Consider the following 16,896-nt stretch of genomic DNA (forward strand, 5'->3'; position numbering starts at 1 on the left):
GTGTGTGTTCTCTCCGGCTTATCCAGCCAGGGATGAAGGCTATCATTCCGTGATATTCTCACCCCCGCAGCCCAGTACCAAGTAGGCTAAGCTTAGCTGTCAGCTTCTTGGGAAACGCTGGGAAGGGCATGGGCCCAGGACTTGCAAAAATGACTTCCGTGGCTTTTCTGCTTGTCTCACAACCACAGAGCAGAGTGCCTGCAAATAGGGGCCCTCTACTTCTTGTGGCCTGAGGCAATGCAGTGTTCCTCTCTCTGAGCCTGACTGCCCCATCTGGGGCATGCAGGTGTCACCCTTCTCAGATCTGGGAGCAGTTTCCTCACTTAGCCCACTGGCCTAAATCACCCTGAACCTCAGTTCAGATGCTCCATGACTGGGGTCTCTTTGGTGATCAGCTGGCCTGCCTTCTCACCTCTTCCCACACACCTATTCTCTGCCCAACAGCCAAAATGACTGTTCTGAGGCACGACTGAGCCTGGGTTCTCCAGAGCTCAGAATCTTTCCATGGTTCCCCACTGCCATCAGGATAAACGTTAGAACTCCAGTCCTCGGCTGTCAAGGCCCCTGTAGTGGTTGCCCCCACGGACACCAGCCACACTCCTCACCTTGCAAACGGAATGGCCCACCCACCTGACTTCAGCTGTCTGAAGTCACTTCCCAACACACAGCTGAGCTTCCCCTTCCCCATGCACCCCATAACCTGGGCTCACCCTCCCTAACACACCTTCTGGTTCCAATTTAACTGTCCTGTCTTTTTTGAAACACAGAAAGCCTTCCCTGACACTCCCTGCACAAGCTAGGCCAGGGCCCTCTTGGAACCTGGAAGCTGCATGAGTGCAGGACCCAGGTTCACACTCCCAGCACCCCGTACAGGACTAATGCGCATACACCACCCAATAAATACATGTGGAGTGAATGAAACAACGAACACATGAAGTTTCCATTTATTCTGGGATGGGTTAGAATGAGCATCCAGGCCAAGAAGGCTCACTGGTGTGTGGCCCATAATCGTGTCCAGAAGTCTCCGGATGGATTTGCAAAGGGCACAGACCGCGTGGGGCTCACACCTGCGGACTGAATCCTGAGGCTGAGCCCAGCTGCAAAAGGCCAGGCCGGGAGGACCAGGTCAGTCCTCCGGGGTGGGACAGGCCTTGCTGACTACCCAAGAATGGTCAGGGGTCAGAGGGATGTTTCCCTGCCAGAGTGGAAGCAATTGGGTGTCGACTTCCAGGTCAGACCAGACCCCAGCCCACAGGGACACCACCAGTACCCTAGTGATTCTGCTCGATGTAGAAAAGGTGGAAATCCTGAATCTGTGTCCCATTACTGTTGAGGAGCCCCCTTTGGTCCCTAGGTCTCAACCACCCCACACCTCCCCCACAGGATCAGTTGAAATTCCCTGCAAGGCCCTGCCCCTCTGATGTCATCTCAGCCCCGCCCCTCAACGTGTCCAGCTGTTCCCTCAGGCATGAGGCCTTTCTCCCTCCTGCCTCTAAAGGCTCCCGGGCCCTCTGGGGTAGTGTCCAGTCCTGGGTCAGTGACCCTCATGGTCTATACACCAAATTAAGTACCCTACCCGGATCAGCTTGCTGAGTAAGCCTGTGGACCAGTGGCTCTTCCCGCTGAGGCTCCTTGGCAATCTCTGCTCACGACTGAAAGATGCAGGACACCCTCCTCTGGTAGCACGCAGGCTGAAGCATCTCTCTGTTGCCCGCTGTGTCCCTGGCCCAGGTGGCCCTGGAGAAGCACCTCAGTGAGAACCTCCTCCAGGATGGCTTCTTGCGTGTAGAGGGCCACAGGCCCAGAAAGGCCTCGGTCAGCTCTGAAGGAGTGCCACACTGGCACCCAGGCCTTGTCCATGCTCAGTGTTGGCCACACTTTCCCGAACCCAGCTTCCGGGGATAGCAGGTCTTGTGGGCTGTGACAGTGTTGCTGGCCAGCTGCATCACAGTGCCATTAGCACCAACGAGGTCCCTGTGAGGGTGCCAGGGGGTGTGTGCGCTCGTGAGCCGTCGCCTTGGGACAGGTCCCTGCTGTGCTAACCACATGATCCTGGCGGTGGCCGACAACCTCCCAGGGATGTGCTGGCAGCACCAGGTAAAGCCTTCACCCAATTCTTTACTGGGCTGGTGTTCCTCAAAAATGTACATCCACGTCCTAACTGCTGTTAACCGTGACCGTGAAGGATCTCGGGCTGTGCTCACCCTGGGTTAGGGTGGGGCTGAAATCCAGTGACCTGTGTCCTTGTAAGAGAGGAGATCTGAGACACGGAGGCTCACAGGGAGGTCCTGTGAGGGGGACGGAGCCTGGGGGAAGGCTGTCAGAAGCGGAGGAACGCCCAAAGTCACAAGAAGCTGGCAGAAACACGGAAAGATCCTACTTCTCCCATACTGCTGTTCTTGGAAACGAATGTCGCTCATGTCAACACAACTTGGCCTGCCTTGCGGAGTGCTCAGGCCAGGCCCAGGGACCAAGACAGGCATCCATCCAAGACAAGCCACCCAAGGATCTGCCCTTTTTCACAATAGGAGCATTGCACCAAGTCACAGCTCCCTGAGGCCTCCACCTTCAGATGGCCTGGGAGTTTTTTACATGGCCTTGAGATTCCTGCCCTTGTGAAGGCCCAGTGTTCAGAAACTTCAGGATGGCGGTGAGAGATGCGTGCGGAGAACACGGGCCCACAGTTTGAAGGCATTTGGGAGGTGGGGCGGCGGGGCCTTCCCTTCTGTGGGTTTCTGGGTGCTACAGGCACCAACCACAGTCCACATCTCATTTCAACACAAGGTCCTACTGATCACAAGGAGCTCTTTGTCCCAGCCCCCTGGAAGTGTCTAAGAGAGACAATGTGTCACAGATGTTGTCACATCTCATCAAAGTTTGGGTGGGGACCACCTCTCAGGTCTGCCTCCTCTCCACTAGTGCACACACACACTCAAGGGATGCCAGCTTGCAGCAGGCTGACCCGGATGCTCGCGCTGCGGACCACAACTCAGGCGGGCATCACATCATCCCCCCCTCTCCATGAGCTGGACCACCCTGGGTCCTCCTCTGCTCCAGCGAAGGCAAAATTCTTCCCGTGTTTTCTTTTGTCTAGCACAGAACACCTTTCTCTCACCTCTCCAAAGCAGAGTTTCATCCTTTGAAGGAACACTGGATTTTCTGACTCAGCTGAAGAGTTCTGAGGCAAAAAAGCTTTGATCTTCTTCCAAAGCTTATGGCTAACCAAGTACAAGAGGCCGAGGGACTCCTCAGGGATCAGAATTCAAATGAACCTGGTCTGAGAGATGGCAGAGAGACGGCAAGAGAAGGGTCCCTGCAGAAATGCAGCCCCAGGGCTCAGCCAAAAGGCTCTGCCGAGAAAGAGCTGAAGCCCGGGCAAAGGCAGTCAGGGCCCCCTCCCCCTGGGACAGGGCTGAAGCTGGAAAGCGCTGCTCTCACCGCAGGTTCCTCCACCTCCTCGAAGCTAGCTGACACTTCCTTATAGAACAGTCAGTAGCATCCTTGGTCTCTGCCCACTGGGTGACTGTGTCCCCCATACAAGGCAAAACTGCCTGGGATTGAGAAGCATCGCTCCAGGGAAACCTGCTAGAACGGGGCTGGGCTTCGACAAAGAGCCCCAACCACTCAGGCGCACTCTGAGCCTCTGGGCCGGGGCGGCACCAGGGAAGAAGGTGCCGCTGTCCGAGACACAGAACCACGCCATCCTGATGTAGAAGGTTCTATGGCTGGGTTCCCCAGATCCTGGGGCGCTTTAGCTAAATTCAATTGGCCTTTTTCAGTCAGGTTACACATACCAAACCTAGGACATTTCATTCCATGGTGACTTGAAACTGCACTTAAAACAACACCAGAATTCATGGAGCAGAAAAGCAAGCATGCGGAATTGTGTGATCAAATCCCCGAACACCAGCGTGGGCCGCTCATAAGCCACTCTGCACACCACCAGGAGCCCCCTGGGACACCAGGAATACGAAGTCCCACGTAACCGGCTCGCTGGCCCCAGCCAACCTTGGACTACAGGCATCTAGAGGCCTGGAGCTGGACCTTTTGGTGACAGGGGACTCCCCTGCTACCCCCGCCCTGCCTTCCCGTGCTGGGAACAGTGGAGGAACCTGCCCTTCACACTGCTGGTGGGTCAGACACCCAGGCCTACGACAGGCACAGAGTTTCTTTTTCTTTATTTGTCTACATTCAGCTTAATTCAGATGTACTGCCTGAATGATCCAGACATACAAAAAAAACCCCACTCTTTCCCACTGGTTTTTAAAATAAAATCTTCACTTATAAAACTGAAACACTAAAGCATTAAAATACAGAAAGCTCGTTTAACTCACTTCACAAAAGCATTAACAGATGATGTATCCCTTCTGTAGCTATTTAAAGACAAACTGAGTTAACACGAACACCAACCGTAAATAGACAGAGGGATACAGAACTGCAAGAACTCAAAACTCTACTCGGACAAAGTTGTGATGGCAACTAACAAACCATTGAAGACACGGAAGTCCCAAACACGGCTAAATATGGGTCACAGGACGGGCCACAGGGGTGACCAGCTGCACCTCACGACACGGCAACGTGGACAGGTTGGGGCGGAGGGGGCCTGGAGGGGCCAGCTGACATGTTAACTGTGATGCATAAAACTGAATCTTACAACGAGGGGTAAGTGCAGAAGGTACAAATCTTCACCCCTCGGGGGGCTTTATCTATACTGGTAGTTCATGCTGTGGTCTGCGTTTCTGCCGTAGCCGCCCTGTGAGGACTGGTAGGAGCTGGGAGGGCCGCTGTAATTCTGGCCGGACCCCGGGGAGTTGTAGTTTGATTGTGACGAGTAGCCTCCTGGGGAAGAGAGGGGTGAGTTAGAGGTAAGGGGCACGGGCCCTGCCCTGTGAGCAGAGCTCAGGACCACGGCCAGCACCCGAGCCGCGTTGTGTCCACATCGTGTCCATTGGTGAGACCACAGCAGGAAGCAATACGGGCACGGCCTCTTGCTCACTGCCTTAACTGGGTCATCGGGGCTGGCAGTCACCAACACCCTGTGAGGCGGCCACCAGACCTGGTTCGTAAGCAAGCAGTGGGGATCTGTTCTGTACAGACCGCGGCAGCGGGAGCAGTCTCTGGGGGCTGCCCAAGCCCAAGGCTGTGCCTGAGCCTCCCAAACCAGAGACCACACAGCAGACTGTCCGGGCCTTAGTGTTGCCAGCATTCTTCCATACAAAACATTTTCCCTAAGACCAGAGCAGCATCTGGACATCTGGCTTCTAAAACGCCAAGAAGAGGGAGGTATGCCTAAGCCTGTGTGCCCCCGTCTCCCTTCCTGTTCCCCCACACAGAAGCCAGATGGCAGGTGCCACCACAGCCCTGCCTATGCTACCCACCTGCCCACGCCAGGCTGTGCCCTTCATCACCGGACCTCCCCCCTCCGCCCCCGCACTGCACCACCTGCTGATCCAGGCCCACCTTGTTTGCCTTGGTATGAGGAGCCGCCCCCAGAACCGCCGCCGTAGCCCCCGTGTGACCCTGGGTTGTAGGACGACCCGCCTGAGCCGTAGCTGTTCCCGCCGCTCCGGCCTCCACTACCACTGTAGTCTGGGGGAGAGAAGATAGTGTGGTTAAGGGGCCTTTGCAAAGGCACAGCTGGGGGATGGTCCAAGGTTCTCATACTACGGCCCTGGAAGTGGCAGGCCCCGGGTTAAAACCACAGGCGTCCCGTCTGCTTCAATCTGGCACACACCAGTTGGACTGAGAACTGCCAAGGGCCAGCTGTAGCCCTGCAAGGCCACTGTGCCCTGGGTCAGCCCGCTCACCAAGCCTGGAGGCCCAGGTGCATCCTGCCTTCCCACTTTCTCCTCCAACCCAAGCTTCCCAGCAAGTCAGGAAACACACAACAGCTCCCTTTCCTCCCACCCAGCTGTCACCAGGCACTCAGTGTCCCTTGGCCCCCCACAAAGAGAGCACAGCTTCTTTAAAGTCCCTGGCCTGCCTGCAGACCAGTATCCCAACACAGAAGACAAGCGCACACCTACGCCTTCCTAGCTTGGCCACCAGCTCAGCTGTGAACTGCGGGGGGTGTGCAGGAGGTGGAGGCTCAGGCAGAGCGGAAAAGTGACTCGGGCTCCTTGGGGGCCGGAGGCAATGCTGTCTCCAGAGCCCATCTCTAGAGGTCCCTTCACAGCAGCTGGCCAAGACTCGAACTCCACCCTCGTGCCCCAGCCTCAACCCACAGGCTTCCTTGGCACAGGGGTCTCTCCTAGTCCTGCTTTCAGAGAAAGCGACAGGAAGGGAACAGCAAGGATCTGGGCCAGGGGAACTCTGCCTCCAGGATTTTCCTAAAGCCCGCCCGGCTTCCTTCCAGTCCCTCAGCAAGAGGTCAGGGCAACGGCTGGGCTTCCGCCACTCCACGGGATGCGCCGCTGGCCTGGACCCCGGCCAGGCCTCGGGGCCCTGGAAGCCAACTCACTGAATTTGCTCTCGTAGCTGTAGTCTGATCCGCCCCCGCCCCCGGGGGAGCTGTAGGAGTTCGAGTAGGAGGAGTAGTTGCCTTGTCCATGGTTATAGCCCTTCTGCTTGCCCTGTGGGGGGCCATAGTTGCCGTACTGGCCCTGGCTGTAGGACTGCTGCTGGCCTTGGTGGGACTGGTAGCCTGAGCCGTAGGAGGGCTTCTGCTGGCCCCCATGGGGCTGCTTCTTCCCAGCGTGTTTCGGGGGCACTGGTGAGTTGTAGTTGTCGCCTTGGTAGTAGGAGCTGTAGCCAGAGGAGCCACCACCGCCCCCGCCGCCGCCACCACCGGCATTCCCTGAATGCCCTCCGTTGCTGTAGAACTGACCTAAACAGGAAGGCAGCGGGTCAGGCGGAGGGTGGGGGACACGGGTTTGGGGGGGAGACAGGGAGGGTGGCAGCTGTGGGTCCTGAAGGCTGACCCACAAGCCCGTGGCCCGGGCCGGGGCGGAGGGACAGAGGCAGGAGAGCGAGGAGCTGTGGCTCCAGTCCTTCAAGCAGCCCGGTCTGGATGGGTCCAGCCTTCAGCGCCACTCCCCCAGCAGCTGATGACAACAATGGATCCTTGCCAAGCAGCAGCAGGACAGCGCGCCCACAGCAGCTTTCACAGCGGATGTCAACATTACAATGAGATGAGCTCTGAGCGCGAGATGACATTCAAGACTAGCCGACTGTTACCCAAATGTCCCCAACGGTGACAGGGAAAGCAAAGCCCCAGAGAAGCAGTTGGTCACCCCCACCATCCCCCCCCTGCTGTGCTGGGAAGAGGCTCTGCAGTCACAGGCCTGCGGGAACCCCGAGAAATGGCTCTCTGACAAGGCCCCGGAAACGGGTGTCATTCCCAGACGAACAGCTGGTCTGACATGGCTCTTGGAGGAGTAAACGGAGAGTCAGTCAAGTGACCTGGGGCATCTCCCCGGTGTGATTCTCATGGCGGGAAAGGAGGCTGGCTAAGAAGCTGGGGTCTGAACATCCGAGCCAGGCCTCCAGCTACAGCCGCAGACAGCCCCCCCAGAGGGCCCCTCTGTTCCCAGCACAGCTGCCAGGGGCAGGCGGACCGAGCGTGAATTGACAAGCGTGCAGGGAGGCCGCCACATTCTCAGACCCTGAAACTGAGAATGTCACAGCAAGACCCTCCCTCTGGCCCTACGTGTCGGTCCCATCCCACGAGAACAGGTATGTCCGCACCCTGCCCCCACCAGACACTCAGGTGGACCGATGGGGGATGGGTCAGCTAAGCAGAGGTGGGAGGAAGGGGAGGCCGGGCCACGTGAGGGCTCACACGTGGGCAGTGGGGCTCCTGGCTCCTGGAGCAGGTACGGGGGCCTGTGGGCACACCTTTGCTGGTTGGTGCCGCCTCTTGTCTACAGACAGCCGGTGGCTACCCCGCTGTGCCCGGGGTGGGCGGCAGGGGGAGGGATCCTCCCAGCCCTTCCTGCCTTCCCATGTTTAGCACCAAGGGTCCCCCTGCCTTCTGGGCAGCGTGAATTTGGGCATCATCGATTGCCTCGCACCTGCGGGAAATGTGCACCCCACACTGCCAGGTCCTGGGCTGTTGAACAGTAATTTGGATAAAACTGATCTGTTACATCAGTTTACTCGCTTCAGGCGGCCTCCTCCACCCCTCCACCCGCCCCCATCAAAAAGCCAAAACACCAAGGAGAGAGACACGGTCCACAATGCGAGAGCGCACACATGCGAAGGCCTGGCAAGGGGGCTGGAGGACAGGAGGTCCGCCTCAGACCCCCTCTCAGAACCCCGCCACCTCAGCCGCCCCAAGGCCTGAACTGAGCACCTCAGCGCCCCTCCTCAAGCACAGGAATGAATGAAGACGCCGAGTACTGAGGACTTGTTACTTTAACATGTATTGATTAAAAAAAAATAAAGGGAAGGAGAAGTTTTCAACGTCATTTCAGGATAACTATTTCCTGGTATAAAAAGACATTATTCTCAAACAATAACTTTCTAAAAAAAAAAAAATACATCATGCAAAGTTTTAAAAAGTTTCACTGAATGTTTCAAACCTCTGGGAACAAATTATATAGTAACTGTTTTGACCATTTTTTGCCTGAAGAAACGCAAAATCTTGCAAGTCAACGCAAAGACAGGCTTTGCCGCACAGGACTACTGTTGACCAGAGCTCATCCGTGCTCTTTCCAGAAGGGCCTGCCACTGGGAAAAGTTAGAAACCCCAGCCTGCACCTTAAGGTGAGAGGGCAGAAGATTCCAGGCCTTCTGGAATCTATCATAGCTGCACACCCAGCAGCACGGACCCTGTGAGGCCGGCTCCTCACTGGAGAATTGGGCTACATATTAAGTCTTTCTGCTTAATTATTTTGAAGCCCCACTATAACAAATAAATTCTAGAATCCCATGCATTTGCAGCTGTGATCAGGACTTGCAAAATTCCACGTTCTCTCTCCCTTAAAGCCTGTCTGTTTCCTGCACTAATAATGGAAGCACAGTTTTGATACCTTTGAGAGATCACCTCTAACTAAACCAGCCACAAAATACCACACCCCCAAACAAGAACCCACCAGAGCATTTACAAAAGGCGGGAGAGGTTAACTTAGCACAATGTACAATTCCCAATGTTCCCAACGTTTTACAAGCTTATTTAAAAAAAGGAAGAAAAAAAAAAAAAAACAGTTGCTCTGGATTCAGATGTGATAAAATCGTTTTCATTACTGTCAAAGGCATCAACCAGATGTGGGAATTTGTTAAAAGGTTAAAAATTCATACAAAACCTGCTGTAAATTAAGACAAAGGTAGATTAAAATGCATCATTATCTGTCTCTTAAATAAAGTAATGCTTTCCATAAAAAGCAAAGGTGGGCTTTTGCCTTGATGCTGACCAACGCTGACTCTAGAATTCTGTGCAATTCTGCACAAAAATGCGTTCTCTGAAAATTGCTTTCCACTTATTGTGAACTTCAATATGACCAAGTTCAAAGGCAAATCACGATAAAAACTGCCATTGTCTTAAATTCTGCAGGCTAAGAGTTTCAGACAAGCTGCGGTGACAAGCCACGGTTGAGAAACCCAGTGAAGCACAGGGGCACAGCACGGACACTTTGGGTTTTGGAGTTCGAGAAAATTGGAGTAAAAAGTTGATTTTGTGTGCAATACTTTTAGATGCTCTAGGAAGACCCAAAATCATGATAGCCGTAGCAGTCTGTGAAAAAGTCACCTACAAAAGGGGGAGACAGAGCAGAGAAAAAAAATTAGAATTCTTTTGAAAAATGGCACAGAGCGCCACATTTGAAATTCATGTTTTAGATTTCTCTGCTCCTGTAACCCCCCAATGAAGGCTCCTTCTCAAGACAAGAGCTGTGCACTGTCAGGAAAAGCATCATCACAGGACTGGTGCTTCACATGGCTTAAAGCAGAGAAATTTAAAATTCTGACTCTTAAGGAAATTTCAAGGCACACAAATGCGTGTGTCAACATTTAAAGCACAAATTACACTTTTGCAGCACAGGGCTGGAGGACCATCTGCTCTAATTACTGAGAAAAGCTGTGGGCCACTCAACCTCAGGGAGGCTGCTACTGGTGGGCCGCCCTCTCCTAACTCAGGCGTGGGAGCTGAGCTGTAGCTTCTCCCCAACCTCAGACAAAGAGAAACACACACTTACTGTAGCCTGCTGTTGCCGAGTTGCCTCCGTACCCGTAGCTGCCATACCCAGCGCCTGGAAAGGAACACACAGGGTCACGGGGGTGGCAGATGAGTCTGCCCTGCCCCTGCCTCTCCCACTGTCTCGGCCCAAACCCAGGGCCCCACGTGCTCCAGGGAGCCAGTGGGGTCCGCGGGGACGACACAAGGCCAGGCTCCTCACCAGCATTCATGTAGCCTCCATGGTTGGCGCCACCAAATCCTCTCCCTCGACCTCGACCTCGGATGTTCCCTCCTCTTCCCCGCCCTCGAAGGTTCGGGGGCGGGGGCACTTCGTTGTGCATGGGGCCTCCCATGCCAAACCCAGGGTTATGTGGCTGTGGGGAGAGAACAGAGACGGGCGGCGTTCACCTCGCACTCCGACCGCAGAACTCGGGCTAAGGCCAGAGACGGCGAGGCCGACCGCTTACCTTAGCAGCAAATTTCGGTCCCCCCCTGACGGGCACAGGGGCTCTCTTCTTCTTGTTGGCCTCCAGGGCGAGAGGAGCATCTGGGAACAGCTTTTCTAGTGCGGCAAGAGCGGCATATGCTTTTGCCACCTTTTTGTTCGAGCCAGCACCCTGAAATTTCTGTCCATCCACCTCGACCTGGGAAGAACAGACACGTGTCAGAATGGCCCCGTGCCTCCCCCCCAAAGCAGGAGTTAACTCCTGGGGAGCTGACTGCTCACCTCCATGACAAAGCGCTTGTCGTGGCTGCCCCCGGTCTCGGAGATGAGCTCGTACTTGAGGCCACGCCTCTTTTCGTTAAGTTCCATAACAGGGTTCTTGCCATGCTTGGTCAGGATCGGCCCCTGCTGTTTTACGTTCTCAGGGAAAGCAGAAAAGAAAACCAAAAAACTCAGCTAAGGGCTTTCCGGCACGTGGAGGAGGGCAGCTGCCCCCGACAGGACAGAGGCCCTCCGCTCCACCTTCCCTGCTGTCACTCACTTCCCTCGCCTCCCAGCCTCCGGAAGTCAACGGAGGGCGTCCAGCAATGCAACCACCTCCACGGGCACCCTATCTCTGGGGAATGGCCTGACTTCGGCTGACGACCACCCCACTGCAGCCCCGGGGGCTGGGCTGGCATCAGCAGGGGCCCTCGTGGTGGCGGCTCAAAGGCTCACCCCCGGCTCCCTGTGTAGGCCCCTGGACTGGAAGCTACCGTTGCGAGGGAAGTAACGAGAACCAGCAACCACGCTGGCTCCCAGGACACAGAGCTGCCCGCGGCATCCCGTTGGGCATGCCGGCCCCCACCACGTGCTCACCTCGGCGGTGGGATCGGAGGGGAAGGCAGTGCTGGGGGTCGAAGCAGCTTCCACCACAGGCGGAGGGGCCAGCACGGCCGGCTTTGCTTCCGTCTCTTCAGCAGAGTCCTCCCCCTTGCTAGAGTCTCTGCCTTCCGCGCCGGTAGGCAGGCCCATGTCCTGTAACACCTGTCAGAGGGACACCCACGAAACTCACCAGTTAGGGATGGGGACTCAAGCACCAGGGTCATCTACGCAGACCTCGCCCCCTCCCCCGGATCTGGAACCAGCAATCGGAGGCTGTCCCCCACCCCCCAGATCCCTGACGCCCAGCTACATTCAGGGACTTTTTGCCTGTCAACCACAATGATGAAGCTATCCTTCCACTTGTGACTTGGAAGACATTTAAAAACTACTTATCTCCGTGTTCACACGCCCTCCCTAAGCTCGGTGTTGTCCACACTGAGGGTTTCTATGGCCCAGGACTGCTCGACAGGAGCTCTAATGCACAAGCACTTTGCTGCACGGTGAACGAGAATGCAGTGCCTGACCCCACCCATGCTTACCTTAACGGCCACGTGCAGCTTGGCGGTCTTCTTGGATGGCCCAGAGGCCTCAAATGAGTTGCCATCCACCTCCACAGACATGGTAAAGATGGGGGCGTGGACCGGGCCCGTCTGGGAAACCAACTTATACTGCAGCCCCGGCTTCAGCTGGTTGAGTCTCATGAGTGCATTCATAGCTTGGGGAGGCTCTGCCTTCTCCTCTGCAGAGACAGAACACCAGCAGGGTTCCAGACCATCAGTCGGCGTTCCCCGGGCTGGGGGGAGGAATCACCCCGAACCCGCTCCTGCGGCGCGGCACGGCAGGGCACAGCACGGCGGCCTGGAAGCCTGCCCCGGCCAAAGCCTCCCCCACGCTGCTCCCAGAACGTCCACCCCACCTGCGTGCCAGACCCACACTATAGTCTGTCAAGGACGGTTGCCCTATCCTGCCTGAGAAAACTAAGGCAAAAAGCAAGCATCTCGGGACGCCTGGGTGGCTCAGTTGGTTGGGCAGCTGCCTTCGGCTCAGGTCATGATCCCAGTGTCCTGGGATCGAGTCCCGCATCGGGCTCCTTGCTCAGCGGGGAGCCTGCTTCTCCCTCTGCCTCTGCCTGCCATTCTGTCTGCCTGTGCTCGCTCTCTCCCCCTCTCTCTCTGATAAATAAATAAATAAAATCTTTAAAAAAAAAAAAAGCAAGCATCTCACCACTTTGGGACTTAATTGAGCCTGAAGACACGCTACGGACTAGAAACAAACACCAGTACCTTTCTTCTGAATCTTCTTCTTCTTTTTACTGGGAGACTTCTCCTCTCCATCTTCTTCCATCGGGCGTTTCATGGGCGTAATGGCATAGGTGGTGCTGGGGGGGATTTGAACTGAAGGAAGAGATCACAACAGAGAAGGCTGAGACTCCCTCCCGTGCTCCTGCCAGCAGATTGCGCCAACGCCAGCAAGCTGGGGCCAGGCCCCCGGGGCGAGCTTACCTGTGTAATCCACTGGGTTTTCATTCTTTGGTTTCTTGGGCATCTTAGAAGGCAGAGGGTCCATACCCAGAACTTTATGGAGCTGGCCAAACGCAGCAAGTCGCAGAGCATGCTGGAGAAGGGGAAGAGGACCTGACTCAGCCGCCCTGTGCTCCCCACCAAGGTGTGTGTGCTCGCTAATGCCTTCTGGAATGGGTGGGAGCTGAGGGGATTGCTAACGGTCTCCCCTACAACAGCAAGGGGTCCCCCAACAGCCAGAGGAGGGCCTGACTGCCAGGGCCCAACCTTGCTGTGGGGGAAGGCCTGCCTGTGACCACCCCCCTCAAGAGGAATACAGGAGACCCCAACCTGGGGACTGGTTGCCACACGGAGCCACGTGGTGGGTCTGCAAGGGAAGGACCCTGGAGCAGTGCACACAGTAAATACATCTCCCTGCTGAACTCGGTGTCCAAAAATAGCACTCGAGCAGGCTGAAGGAACAGGAGACAACCACGCGTGGCGCCAAGGGAAAGAAGCAGCCCAGATTGGGGCGCCCTGTATCAGGCACAATCCCTTCTCCTTCGGTCCCCAACCTGAGCCTACATGTCCAGTGGCTACCCTGAGAATACCCAGTAACGGAACTGGAAGCCAGTGATTACAGACTGGGTAAGGGCTCACGTTGGCAATGGCGATGACTATACCTGCGCACTCTGTGTGATATCTTCCCGTTGCTGTCTGTCTAGATGCCCAATAGCATCAGTGGCTTCTTTTTCACAAGGGTCATAAATGCCAGAACCATCTGAAGGCAGGAAACAAGGAAGATATGCAGAGGATTATCTTTTAGCATCTCGGAAGAGTTGTGCTGGCTGAGGGGACCAGGTGCGTTACCCCCCACGCCCCATCCACACCCAGCTCTGGAAAACACGCTGAGCTCGGTGACCCACTCGGCGTCCAGCCCGTGAGAGAAATAATTCACGTGTCTCAGAGCAAGGAGCTCGCGTGGGAGTGGGTCACCATCGCCCCGGATCCGCCCTGAGTCACAGCTGCGGAGCCGGCACAGGGCTGGATATGATGGTGCAAGAGGGGAGTCGCATGCTTCGGCCCTAGGGGGACACGGGGCTGCTGCTGCCCTAACCCGGTCAGGGGAACCACCAGGAAGTGGCCTTGGGGCCTCAATCCCTGTCCTTTCCCTGCAACCTGCAAAGCACAAGGCCCCAACCTGGCATCACGATCCCCGACGCCAGGCACTCCAGCACTCTCCGCAGGGCCTCGCCGGCACCCATTGGTCTGTTGGCTGTGCCGATGGATTTCTCACAGAGAAGCTCAAGGGGCTGAAAGGCAAGAGGGACAGTTAGCACCACTGTCCAGGAAGCTATCAGCCGACGCTGAGGAGTTGTCACTGGGTATGTTTTTTGGGGGGCAGGGGTGTCTAAGCCCTCCAATTTCACAAGTTGGGGGTGGTCAAAGCCCTCAAAGATCACAAGATAAGGATGAACCAAAGTCAGGACAACTAGAGCCCGGCTTGGTGACTTTTCCTTAAAAGAATGAACACTAAATCTGTCAGACTGTGTGAGCTAAGAGGCAAAGCAGAAACTGTTACCTAGATACTTATACATTTATTACGCAGCCACTTCAAAATACAAAAACCAATCTTAACTGTGGGCTGTTGACAGACAGGCAGCTGGCCAGAATTGGCCTATGGGCCCCACTCTGCTGACCAGCATCCACGAGAAGCTATAAAAATGCTTCTTCACAGTAAATGTGCTACCTGGCCAGCGCCCTTCCCTAGGCTGAGCTACGTGTCCACCATGGCGGGCGGTGGGGGGTGGGGACGGACATCCTGGTCTAGCTCTCACCCCTTGCCCGAGGTGTGGCACAAAGTAGTTCTCAATAAATGGCTAATAAGGGATGCAGTGGCCATGGCCCAGAAGGCCACTCCAGTCCAGTTACTGTAACATATTCCTGGGATACGGGAGAAATCTCTACACACACAAACCCCAAGTGTCCACAGCTATAAGGCGCCTTACCCATCCTCTGAGGGGACCCCAGGTGGGCACGCGGGTACACAGGTCCCTCAGGACCCGGATGACAATGACACACGACTTCAGCCCGTTGGCTCTGGCCTAGAGAACAAAGCACAGGCTCTTTACACCAAGGAACCTCCCTTAAATACAAGGCAAACATGAAAAACACAAGTCTCAGGGTGCTACTTTGTGAAGGGTAAAACGGTGAACGGTCAAGACCATCAAGTGTGCGGTCAGCAGAGGTTTCACCGGGTGGACAAGAACAATGTTACTCTTGGCACAAAGCAGCAGCAGCCCACCTACTCAGTCACAAGCCTCCTTTGGGGACGTCAAATTTGTCTAAGCGCGCTCCGTTAGCAACTGCACGCCAGCAGGTGCTAAGTTCGGCACGGCGGTCTTCAATGTTACCGAAACTTTATGGTGAAAATTAGCCAAGTTAAAACTTAGGAATTCTCTACCAAAAGACAAATAGAAGAACAAAATGCAAACCTGGAACCACTTGGCGTGTCGGAGGGACGCCAAGGCAGCAAGGCATTTCTGCCTGTCCAGAACGTCCGGGGGATCGTTGACTGATAGCGTTTCTATTCATGGATGGAATAAGAAGACAAGGTACAGTTTGACCAAGGGGTTTCTGTCAGGTGGAAAGGGGATGTGGCAGCTTCCTAAAGGGCAGCTGAGGCTCCCAGAATCTCAAGTCATCTCCACCCTAGACCAGGGAAGGAGAAGCTCGAGTGCATTTAACTCTGCCCTGAGGAGATCGTAAAAATCGGAGGCCCCTCCAAAAAACAAAAACAAAAACAAAAACAGAAGTGGGAAGTTACTCTAAAAGGAATAATCCCATGGAGGGGAAGGGGACAGATAGGTGGATCCTATCTTCTAATAGACAATTACCTTGCTTCCTCCCCATGAGCTCCCAATAAATTAGCTATGCTAAAAATTTCAATAGCAAAAATCCGCCCCAAAAAAACAAAACCAAAAACCAAAAACCAAAAACAAAAAACCCCAAAAACAAAAAAACCCCCAAAAATAAAAACAAAGCAAAAACCCCCCAAAAACAAAAACAAAAACACCATAATAGGTGGGGGGAGTGGAAATGAACTCCCTCTCTGCTTCCCACAACGGCCATCCCCTGAGGCATCTGCAGCAAAGGGGACCACCTCCGCCCACCAGGCGGGACTGCCCTAGCCCCAGCCCTTGACAGAGAGAGTCCTGTTGGTCAAAGGTCCAGCGTCCCTAAATCGATAATTGGAATCAGGTATGAGAACCAAAGGTAATCAAAGAATAGCAACAAGGGCGCAAGGTGTGAGCCTCTGCTGCAGCAGAACTGGGGCGCGTCACCTCCGCCCCCCGTGTGTCAGGGGTTTAGATAAGGCCTGCGACCTCCGCTCTGCGCTGCGAGAGCTCAGATTAAAAACAGTTTACACGCAGAAGAGACACCAGAGGGGCCCTTGGTGGCCTCTGAATTACGAAAGCGTTATGAGCCTCTGAGATTTTTGGTTTTGCAAATTACACAACTGTTTACAACTTTATCCAAAACTCAGTAGCAGCTCTTTGCATTCCAGTCCCGGCAGCTGATTATAGCGGCCCCTGGAAGCGGAGGAGCGAGGCGGCCCCTGGTTCTGCTGCAACACAAGCTGTCTGCACGACTCCAACATGATGTTCATGCAGAAACCATCTGGTTGTCTTCCAGAATTTACAAGCCATGTAAAATCACCAGGGACACACTTTTCCAAGGCCAGAGAACGCTCAACAGAAAAACCAAGTTAACACTGATGAGAACACTCAAGGATTCGGATTAAAAAAAAAAAAACAACAACGGTGCAATCCTCTAAGAAAAGTGCTACTCACTTTTAGTGCAACTGTTTTGTCAAACTCCCAAGTGCTGAAACTGCACGGGAGACGGGGTCTCAGAGTACAGGTGGTCAAAGCTACACCAACAGCCTTTTAGCAAAGCAGTCTAAAATTGAA

At 54.9% G+C, this 16,896-nt stretch overlaps 1 protein-coding gene across 4 annotated transcripts in view; it reads right to left on the reverse strand.

The window, feature by feature from the left end:
* Positions 1-912: 912 nt before the first annotated feature.
* Positions 913-16,896, reverse strand: part of ILF3 (interleukin enhancer binding factor 3) — a 31,382-nt gene continuing 15,398 nt past the window's right edge. The window contains exons 6-20 of one of the 4 annotated variants that reach the window (XM_045083974.1): positions 15,418-15,509; positions 14,932-15,027; positions 14,124-14,235; positions 13,606-13,703; positions 12,926-13,037; positions 12,707-12,817; positions 11,963-12,162; positions 11,418-11,585; positions 10,842-10,979; positions 10,582-10,758; positions 10,335-10,488; positions 10,134-10,187; positions 6,461-6,826; positions 5,461-5,589; positions 913-4,839 (exon numbers count right to left, since the gene is read on the reverse strand). In XM_045083974.1, the coding sequence (XP_044939909.1) occupies positions 4,703-4,839; positions 5,461-5,589; positions 6,461-6,826; positions 10,134-10,187; positions 10,335-10,488; positions 10,582-10,758; positions 10,842-10,979; positions 11,418-11,585; positions 11,963-12,162; positions 12,707-12,817; positions 12,926-13,037; positions 13,606-13,703; positions 14,124-14,235; positions 14,932-15,027; positions 15,418-15,509 (2,144 nt within the window). In that variant the 3' untranslated portion in view covers positions 913-4,702. Of the gene's footprint in view, positions 4,840-5,460; positions 5,590-6,460; positions 6,827-8,344; positions 9,689-10,133; positions 10,188-10,334; positions 10,489-10,581; positions 10,759-10,841; positions 10,980-11,417; positions 11,586-11,962; positions 12,163-12,706; positions 12,818-12,925; positions 13,038-13,605; positions 13,704-14,123; positions 14,236-14,931; positions 15,028-15,417; positions 15,510-16,896 lie in introns of those variants that run through there. The other 3 variants (XM_045083980.1, XM_045083987.1, XM_045083982.1) reach the window with 3 other exon arrangements.

This window comes from Mustela putorius, unplaced genomic scaffold (assembly GCF_011764305.1).
Source record: "Mustela putorius furo isolate JIRA1106 unplaced genomic scaffold, ASM1176430v1.1 tig00000095_pilon_pilon_pilon, whole genome shotgun sequence".
Lineage (NCBI taxonomy): Eukaryota > Metazoa > Chordata > Mammalia > Carnivora > Mustelidae > Mustela > Mustela putorius.